The sequence below is a fragment of the Hemiscyllium ocellatum genome, chromosome 15, assembly GCF_020745735.1.
Source record: "Hemiscyllium ocellatum isolate sHemOce1 chromosome 15, sHemOce1.pat.X.cur, whole genome shotgun sequence".
Taxonomy (NCBI): domain Eukaryota; kingdom Metazoa; phylum Chordata; class Chondrichthyes; order Orectolobiformes; family Hemiscylliidae; genus Hemiscyllium; species Hemiscyllium ocellatum.
The window spans coordinates 55,320,322-55,331,200 of NC_083415.1; the positions used below are offsets into that span (position 1 = coordinate 55,320,322).

The window sequence follows — 10,879 nt, forward strand, 5'->3', positions numbered from 1 at the left end:
TTTACATCCATCAGGCAGGCTCCAACAAAAGGGTAACAATCGATAAGGGGCATGTGCCACTGTTGGCACAGGATTGTTGCCCGGACCCCTTCATAGACCAAAGTCGATCCAAAGAAATTAAGGCCCTCCTGTCATCAGATCTGCTCAGAAGCTGCAAGGTTTTCCTTCCTCCCTCCCAAAGTCCAAGAAGAGCCTTATCTGCCACTGGCAAAATGCCAACGAAAAGGGGAATTGGTCCTTGATTAGGAAAGTGTGCAGATCCTCTACCACATTTCCTGATACTGGCAAAATAGCATGGTGAATATGGTGTTCGGGATATCACTCGACACCTGCCCTCACCTGTAACCCCGACAGTCTGAAAAATCACAGCTCTGCATTCAACAAGTAGAAGTGAATTTTTTTCTACACGCTAGAGAGGGTTCAGAAGAGAGTTAGCAGGAATGGAAGGTTTGAGTTATGAAGAAAGGCTGGGATTTCTTTTACTGGAGTGTAGGAGGTTGAGAAGTGACCACATAGAGGTTTATAAAATCATGAGGGGTAGAGATAGAGTTAAGGGTAGGTGTCTTTTCTCTCGGATGGGGAATTTCAAGACTAGGGTCTTGAGGAAAGAGATTTTAAAAAGACATGAGGGACAATTTTTTTACATGGAGTGGTTCACGTGTAGGATGAACTTCCTGAGGAAGTGGTGGATGTGGGCACAATTACAATGTTTAAAAAGGCACTTAGATAAGTACATGAATAGGAAAGGTTTGGAGGGATATGGACCAGTAAAAGACAAGTGGGACTGATTTAGTTTGGGATTATGTTTGGCATGGATTGGTTGGACCGAAGGGTCTGTTGTATGACTCCATGACTATGACTCTATTTCTTTCTGTTGCCAATAGGATTGATATCCAATTGCAAGGACAGAATCTCATCCCATTTATTTATCATTTATTACAGGCTTTGCACATGAGGGTGAATCCCCTCTATCTGATGGTCCCTGCAACTGTTGCAGGTTCCTATGCTTTCATGCTTCCAATATCAACACCTCCAAACTCAATTGCTTTTGCTACGGGCAACCTAAAGGTTATTGATATGGTACGTATAATTCATCAGTTGAAGCAGTTTGAAATACCTAGCTTTGAATTTCAATGCATAAATTGAAATCAGTGATTTGCCATTGAGTAACTATTGTTGAGATGATAGAGAATTTTTTAACTTTGCCCTTTCCTACAATGAGTCGTGAGTGAGTGTGGAGCTGGAAAAGCACAGCAGGTCAGGCAGCATTGGAGGAGCAGGAGAATTAATGTTTTGAGCAGAAGCCCTTCATCAAGAATGCCTGAAACATCGATTCTCCTGCTCCTCAGATGCTGCCTAACCTGCTGCGCTTTTCCAGCACCACACTCTTGATTCTGATCTCCAGCATCTGCAGTTCTCACTTTCTCCTTTCCTACAGATCCTTGTTGTGACCTATCAGCATGAAGGTTAATGTTGGTTCATGAAAGAATGACTTTCATTTAAATGGAGGTCACCCCCATCTATCTTGAATATGTACAAGGTAGACCTGTGTATATATTAAAGTGCCAGATTGGCCCACGCCAGGGCGAATGTGAGTAGGGTTCAATTTTTTTTCTTATGTTCCTTGCAAAAGTGAGTTCTACTTACATTGGGGAGTGGTGGAGGGGAGGTAGAAGATGTGACAGAATTGGTGTAAATCAGCTGGAATATTTGGGTCTGTATCACCCTGGAAATAAATGTATATTTGTTATCAACATGAAGTTAAAAATCAAACACCAGGTTATAGTCCAACAGCTTTATTTGGAAGCACTAGTTTTCAGAGTGCTGCTCCTTCATCAGGTGGTGGAGAATAAGATCATGATCACAGAATTTCTGGCCAAAGGAGTCCATGTCATGGTGATGTGATACACTAAACAATTTTAGATTAAATCTTTCATCTTTTAGAATAGGATTTGCTGGTTTCTGTTCTTTGATATGTAAATCCCAGAACTTCTTTTCAATTGCATTCTCAAGATAGCTTAGTTTTTTTAAACAATAGAACATAGATAGAACATAGAACATAGAAAAGTACTGCACAGGCTCACAATGTTGTGCCGAGATTTAATCCTAATATAAAATATAGTCACTTAACCTACACACCCCTCAACTCACTGCTATCCATGTGCATGTCCAGCAGTCACTTTAATGTCCCCAGTGTCTCTGCTTCCACCATCACAGCTGGCAACGCATTCCATACATTCACAACTCTCTGCGTAAAGAACCTACCTCTGACGTCTCCTTTATACCTTCCTCCTAATATCTTCAAACTATGACTTCTTGTACCAGTCAATCCTGCCCTGGGGAAAAGTCTCTGCCTATTGACTCTATCTATTCCTCTCATTATTTTGTACACCTCGATCAGGTCTCCTCTCTTCCTCCTTCTCTCCAGAGAGAAAAGTCCGAGCTTTTTCGACCTTTCTTCATACAATAAGCCCTCCAGTCCAGGCAGCATCTTGGTAAACCTTCTTTGCACCCTCTCCAATGCCTCTATATCTTTCCTATAGTAGGGCAACCAGAACTGGACACAATATTCCAAGTGTGGTCTCACCAGGGACTTGTAGAGCTGTAGCAAAACCTCGCGGCTCTTAAACTCGATTCCTTGTTAATGAAAGCCAAAACACCATATGCTTTCTTAACAACTCTATCCACTTGGGTGGCAACTTTGAGGGATCTTTGTACTTGCACACCCAGATCCCTCTGTTCCTCCACACTGCCAAGAATCCTGTCTTTAATTCTATATTCAGCATTCAAGTTTGACCTTCCAAAATGCATTTATCCAGGTTGAACCCCATCTGCCATTTCTCAGCCCAGCTCTGCATCCTGTCCATGTCGCGCTGCAGCCTGCAGTAGCCCTCTGTACTATCGACGGCATCTCCAACCTTTGTGTCATCTCCAAAAGTGCTCTCCCACCGCGAGATCTGACACCTGTCCTGGCTCATTGCCAAACACCAAATCCAAAATGGCCTCTCCCCTCGTTGGTCTGTCTACATACTGAGTAAGGAAACCCTCCTGAACACACCTGACAAAAATGGCTTCATCCAAACCATCTGCACTTAGGGGGTTCCAGTTGATATTGGGAAAGTTGAAATCACCCATAACAACAACCCTGCTACTTTTGCATTTTTCCAGAATCCGCCTGCCTATGATATCTTCAATCTCTCTACTGCTATTAGGTGGTCTGTAGAAAACCCCCAATACTGTGGCTGTTCCCTTGATGTTCCTAACTTCCACCCATACTTACTCAGTAGACAAACCTTCCCTCAACAACCTTTGTTTGTGTAGCTGTGATGCACTCTCTGATTAACAATGCTACACCCCCTCCTCTTTTTTCACCCTCCCTGTCCTTTTTTAAATGTTCTAAACCCTGAAACATCAAGCAACCATTCCCACCTCTGTGAAACCCACATCTCCGTTCTGGCCACAACATTGTAGCCCCAAGTAGTGATCCATGTTCTAAGTTCGTCATTCCGGACACTCCTTGCATTAAAGCAGACACACTTTAACCGATCCCAATGTTTCATCGTGTGAGAAACCTTCCTGATAGATTCAATATATCCTGTCACTGTCCTGTCTGCAACTGACCCCCTTTCAGACATGTGGCTCTGATTCCCACCCCCCTGCCAAACTAGTTTAAATCCTCCCGAATTGTATGAGCAAATCTCCCACCCAGGACATTTGTACCCCTCCAGTTCAGGTGCAACCCATCCTTCATGTACAGGTCCCACCTTCTCCAGAAGGTATTCCAATGGTCTAGGTATCTGAAGCTCTCCCTCCTGCACCAGCCTCGCAGCCTCGTGTTAAGCTGCATTTGCTGACTGTTCCTCATCTCACTATCTTGTGGCAATGGTAGCAAACCGGAGATCACTACTCTACTCGTCCTGCTCTTCAACCTAACACTCTGTGGTCACTTTTCAGATCCTCAATCCCTTTCCTGGCTATATCATTGGTGCCAATATGTACCATGATTTCTGGCTGCTCCCCCTCCCCCTTCAGAATCTTGCAAACCCACCGGCGACATCCCGGGCCCTGGCACCAGGGAGGCAACAACCTTCCGGGAATCCCGTTCCTGACCACAAAACCTCCTGTCAATCCGTCTAACTATTGAGTCCCCTCCCACTAGTGCTTTTCTATTCCCCCCCCCTCCTTCCCTTCTGAACCACAGTGCCAGGCTCGGTGCAAGAGACCTAACAACAATGGCTTTCCCCTGGTAGGCTGTCTCCATCAGCAGTATCCAAAACAGTATACTTATTGCTGAGGGGAACGGCCACAGGGATCCCTGCTCTGACTGTCGGTTCCCTTCCCCCCCACCCCCGACAGTAACCCAGCTGTCCTTATCCTGTGTCTGGGGAGTGACCACCTCCCTGTACATCCTCTCAATTTCCCCCTCAGCCTCCCAAATGATTCGTAGTTCATCCAGCTCCAGCTCCAGTTCCCTAACTCGGTTTGCAAGGAGCTGGAGTTGGGTGCACTTCCCGTAGATGTAGTCAACAGAGACATGTGTAGTGTCTCTTACCTGCTACATTCTGCAGGAGGAACATGCAACTGCCCTAACATCCATATCCTGCTACTCTGAAAGCCCACACAGAACTAAACAAAGGAAAAGAAGAAAAAAAATAGAAACCTGAAAACTTACCTAGTTTACAGACTCTTAGTAAGGTTAGAGAAGGTGGCAGGAGGGAGGTCCTATGATATAGGGTCTCGGGTTTAGAGCATAGAACATAGAACATAGAAAAATACAGTGCAGTACAGGCCCTTTGGCCCTCGATGTTGCGCCGATCCAAGCCCACCTAACCTACACTAGCCCACTATCGTCCATATGCCTATCTAATGCCCGTTTAAATGCCCATAAAGAGGGAGAGTCCACCACTGCTACTGGCAGGGCATTCCATGAACTCACAACTTGCTGAGTAAAGAATCTACCCCTAACATCTGTCCTTTACCTACCACCCCTTAATTTAAAGCTATGCCCCCTCATAATAGCTGACTCACCCACTTAGAAACTTCCCAGAATTCCATGCTCCTCCCTCGCACCTCTCGGCAAATAGAGGCCCCACCGCCTGAAGTAAGTCTTTTAAACAATTAGACTGACTTTCTTAGAATAGGTGCAAATTCTGTCTATGTCCCAATGTTGAGTCAGACTGACAAGCCCTCTGAATAGTTTTACAGAGTTTTACATGGATTCATGCAGTTTTTGAGCAAATTAAAATGTAATTCTGCAAAAACAAATTCACCCCATAAATTTATATCATTGGCGTGTTGGAGCAACAGAGTGACTGTGTGTGTGAATGTATGCATGTGAGTGTGAGTGCATGTGATAGAGTATGTGTGTATATGTTTATAAGCTTGGTTATGTGTGTGTTTTAGTGTGGTGGGATATGTGACTGAGAGAGGATACGTGTGTGGGTGTGAGTGCAGGTGGTGTATATGTGTGCATATGTGCGAGACCTTATGTATGATAGAGGGTCTGCGGGATTGTGTGTGTGTGTGTGTGTGTGTGTGTGTGTGTGTGTGTGTGTGTGTGTGTGTGTGTTAGAGTCTATCAATCCAAGGTCCCAGTTGACACCTGCTGGATTATAACCTGGTGTTGTGTGATTTTTAACTTCATCTAACCCAGACCAACAGCGGAACCTTCAAGTCATGTTATCAACATAGTCAATTCATTGGAGAGAAATTGAAGGTTGGGAGGATTGATAATGATCTCAATCCCTGTCTTTGTTTTAACTGGGAAATTCCTTATTGTAATACCTTTTTTAAGGCTTTGATTTCAACAATGTTAAATTCCTTTTCATTTCCCTTTAACATTAGTTCCTCACTTCTATAGCAGATGCATCCTCGATCGCTGAACAAAATCCTACTCTATATTTCTGAGGCTTTGTGCCAGAAATTATTGTTTTCTTGAGCTGCCATCTTAAGATTTTCTTCAGGGCTACATTTTTACTTTGTGACTACTTTTTGGTTTTCAGAGACTCCTTTCCAATTGTTACCAATGCATTTATTAAGTGATATAGCTGTGTACTAGCAATGTCTTCTGTATTTGTATTTACTAATTGGTATTTGGACTGATTTAAAGCAGAAATAGAAGAATTTATCAATATCTTAAATAATTACCAAAGAAAATACTAATTTCTGAGATACCACAGCATTTATATTAGGACAAGACAACAGATATATTTTGGCAACAATAGTTATTTTCAAAATTACCGACTCTTCTGCACGCAAAAAAAAACACTACATACCTCTGCAAACCAGTAAGGTACTAGCGAATGTATTTACATCACATACACACAAAGCTGAAAACTTTTAACCAAGCAGCTACCTTTTTTTAAGCATCTTTGAGCTCAATTTCAAATTTAATAATTGGCACATAGTGTTTATTACAATGACATCCACTAATTTTTCCTCCATTTAGAGGCTTCCAAGCCTATGCAGCCTTACGCTAGAGATTCCACCTTCATCTGAATTTCAATGATTTCCAAGATTTCTTGGCTCTCAATTGGCTGACAGTTTAATGCTTTGTTGACAGTTTAAAACTCTTTCCTCATGTTACTGACATGCCTTCCTGCATGAACCAACATGCTGGAATGGTAGACTGAGGAATAAGTTGGACCATAAGGTTACAGATTGTGTTGGAATACAATTCTGCTGCTACCGATGGTGCCCAGTTTTGAGTTGTTCGATCTGATTGAAATTTGACCCATTTAGCACAGTGGTAATGCCATACAACACAATGGAGGAAGTGATAAAGAATACTGGTCCCAAATACATTAATAGTTAACGTGGTTTATGGACAGAAAAATTATAGTACCAATGACCATATCAAATTTAATTTGATAACATTCTTGTGAGGTGTCTTGGGATGTTTAACTACATTTAAATATGATACAGTTACATAATGATGTTGCAGTGACTCGATGGTAACAGTGAATACAATGGACTCCACAATTACAGTGTGGATGAAATATTTTCGGTATGTCAGATACAAGTAATTTGTTGGAGATACTGCAGTTTAAAAAAGCTTGACAAACTGTTATCTTGGTCCCAAATTATCCTGTTATCAATGTGTTTGGCCATCTCAGTGGCTGGTGTCAACACTGACTAAAGTTTACTAGGCAGATGAACAATTAACAGACTTGTGTTCACGAGACTGTGAATGACCTTTAAAAGTGTGACATGATGCACGCAGAACACTAAAAAACATGTGATTTAATGTCCAGGTTGTGGTTGAGCAATTTTTGGCAAACAAGAGTGTTTTTAGTTCTAATTCAGTTTTCAGTGGGTGAGATCAGTTCCTGGGTTGAAAATCTGTCAGAATGTTTAGCCAAAATTTGCAGCTTTGGATAACAACTTTTTAAAAATGTGATATGCAAATGAGAATACAGATGACTCACTGTCTCGATATGAACTGTCCCATTTAGTTGTCAAACACAGATCAATCAGAATTTTGTATACATGTAAAAATCTTCTCCGTTTATACCCAAAACTGAGTCTGCTATCCCATTGCTACTGGTAGAAGATAGCAATGTTGTTTCCCTTGACTGAAATTAGATGGAAAGTTGTTGAGCCAAATGTACCTTGATCAACCAACTGCACATTTAATGAATTATGTTAAATTTGAAAGGGCGAAAGATAAGTGAGCGATCCAAGCAATGAGAGCAAACTCAACGTAGAACCAAATTCAGCCTTTGCAACAAAACTAATAAAATGCCGGTGTATTGTTTTAGATAGAAAGAATTCGTTTATAAAGTGAATTTTCATAATGACAGGTTGTTTCAAAGTGTTTTACAACCAGTGCTTGTTTTTGAAGTGTAACTGGTGTTATAATGTATGAAGGATAGCAGCTTGTTTGCAAATGATAGGGCCCCACCAAGACCAAGGAGATACATAACCAAAATGTTATCTAGGGTGTTAAAGAGTACACAAATGCTTTTCAAATGTGGGTTCCTCTATACTGGGAGAAGCGATGGCATACTGGTATTATTGTTATACTATTAATCCAAAGACCCAAGTAATATCTGGGACCTACGTTTGAATCCTGCCAAGGCAGATGGTAGAATTTGAATTCAATAAAAATCTGGAATCCAGAGTCTAATGATGACCACAAAACTATTGTTCGGAAAACCCCCAATTGGTTCACTAGTGTCCTTTAGGGAAGGAAACTGCTGACCTTACCTGGTCTTGACTACATGTGACCCTAGACCTACAGCAATGTGGTTGACTCTTAGCTGCCCTCTGCGTAGTTGGTGATGGGCAATAAATTCTGATAACCATTGATAGCCAGAGGAGATCTAACATACAATTCTAACAGGGTGATATAGCCTGGATATGGGGAGCAAGTTTTCTCAGGCTGGGTTCCCCTAGAATCAGGGGTCACAGTTTCAGGATACAGGGTAGACTATTTAGGATTGAGACGAAACAAATTTTCTTCACCCAAAGAATAGTGAACCTGTGGAATTCACTACCACAGAAGGGTACAGAGTACAAGTCACTGAGTGTTTTCAAGGAAGAAACATTTTATTTTCAGATTTTAAGGTTACCAAAGAATAATGGGAGAAAGCATTGAGGTAGAGAAGCAGTTATGATCCTATTGAATGTCAGAGCAGGCTCAAAGGGCCGAATGACCTACTCTTGCTTCAAGTTTCTATGTTTGTCTCGTTTCTCCTTAGTCTTCTATTAATTTATTGGATTTGTCTATGCAGGTGAAGTCTGGGATCATCATGAATTTTTTGGGGATCTTTCTGCTGTTGCTGGCCATAAATACCTGGGGTCTGTATGTGTTCGAACTGTCCACTTATCCTGACTGGGCCAGAATCCACACACACAGCACCCAGAATGCCACCATGATCTCTCTGAATGGAACCATGTAATACACGACAACGCTATGAAACATAGAGTCACAAACTTTCCAAGGTCAACGCTATAATGTTGCTAAAGCAAACCAACTGTCGAGAAATTAGATTGGGTCCAACTGTGAGGATGTGAAAAAGACCTGAACAATTCACACATGATTTTTTTTTTAAATTGCTGTATGCTAAATTAAACATTAACTTCTATGTTGGATATAAAGCCATAATAGTTTTCTTTTAAAGAAATCTTTGACAATTGTTTTCTTTTGCCTCTAATTGTACTTTACTGGGTGAATCAAAGTTAAAACATTCATGAGGAAAGAGGCATCTTCATATATTCAGTCACTGAATGGCCAGTTTCACATCAATACTGTGCAAAGCAATGAGTTAATTTGCTTCTTTCTTAGTTCTCAATATTGTAATGCGTCAGCGAGTAGATCAAGGCTTATGGGGAGAAGGCTGGAGAGTGGGGTTGAGAAATATGTCAGCCATTATTGATTGATGGAGCAAACACATGGCCTAATCTGCTCTGACAGCTTATGGTCTAAGTGTCACTAAATTAAGTCTCCGCTTTTAGCAAAGTAACAAAGGAACAGTAATGAAATGCAATGCCACAGAAAGGGACAGATTTTCAGCTTTGAAGTGAAAATTAAGAGTCAGGAGCTTCCTTAACATTGCCATCCTGTCTCCTGTCTGGCAGTGTCCGCCAATGCCATCTTCATCCTATAACAGGCTCATGAGAGGGGGTAAAAATCTTCGAGGAGAAAGTGAGGTCTGCAGATGCTGGAGATCATCTGAAGAAAGGCTTATGCCCAAAACATCGAATCTCCTGTTCCTTGGATGCTGCCTGACCTGCTGCGCTTTTCCAGCAACACATTTTCAGTTCATGAGAGGGGGTGACTAGTTTAAAAGACCTGTCTTTCTGTTTGCTGGTATGTCAGCTCAGTTCTGAAGATGAGCATAAGCTCCCTATAGTCTTCAACTCCTCCTTCCTCAACCCATCACCAGCCACTTCTCCCTTCATCTCCCATGTTCACTCTTGTTTTTCCCATGTCGCCCTCACAATCCCATTGCCCTACTCACACCCCTCATCCATCATTCCATTTCATTCCCTTAGCCCCTGATTAACCCATAATCTCTGATCCTTTCAACCTACCCCCTATATACACCCGACTCACTCATCAAGTATCCATGATAAACGAAACTCACAAACTCTCCAATAACATTTGAAAGTCTTTGAAAAGATCACAGCTTTCAAAATGCAAAAGCCTTAGTGGAAAACTACTCAAAAGACCATTATCTGCTGTAAAAGCTCATAAAACTACCAAAGTGGACTCAGCTTTTCCTTGACAATTATGTCAACAAACTCTGCACACAAGAGCCCATTAGTGAGTTGGAAGGCAGTCAGGTGTTCATTTTGATTTTCCATTGAACAATGTATAAACCATGTCTGCCAAATAGAATCACTTAGAGATTTTGAACACAACCAGAAGGATTATTGAAGTTTTAAAATAGTTTTTTCTTTTTTCCTTTTTATCTTTTTTCCCCTCCCCCCTCACTGCCCCCTTCTCATCCCCTCCCCCTCCACCTCCTCACTGCCCCTCCTCACCCTCTCCACCCCTCCTCCATTGACCCCCCTCCCCATCCCTCTTCACACCCTCACTGCCCCTCCCCACCCCCTTCACCCCCTCCCCCTTACTGCCCCTCCCCACCCCTCCCTGCCCCCTCCCCTCCTCCTCACTGCCCCCCTCCCCACCATCCTTCATCCCCTCCTCCTCCCCCCCAACCCTCCACAAACCACCCCCCCACACCCCGAAAATGGGTTTAATTATAGCGTGTGAAGGTAGTTCACCACCATCTGTGGATGGGCATTAAAGACTGGCCAGAATTGATAAAGTACCATGATTGAATAAAAAGATGGTTTAGCTGAACTTCAAGCACAAATTTAAAGCAATAGAATAATTTAATACAATCAAATCTTTTTTTCATCAGTTTAC

The 10,879-nt window shown here is 42.2% G+C and overlaps 1 protein-coding gene across 1 annotated transcript in view; it reads left to right on the forward strand.

Annotated features, from left to right (window-relative positions):
* The window catches only part of LOC132822842 (Na(+)/dicarboxylate cotransporter 3-like), a 50,907-nt gene extending 42,004 nt beyond the window's left edge, over positions 1-8,903 (forward strand). Inside the window, exons 12-13 of the mRNA XM_060836216.1 lie at positions 943-1,080; positions 8,736-8,903. Coding sequence (XP_060692199.1) covers positions 943-1,080; positions 8,736-8,903 — 306 coding nt within the window. The remainder of the gene's footprint in view (positions 1-942; positions 1,081-8,735) is intronic.
* The last annotated feature ends 1,976 nt before the right edge of the window (positions 8,904-10,879 follow it).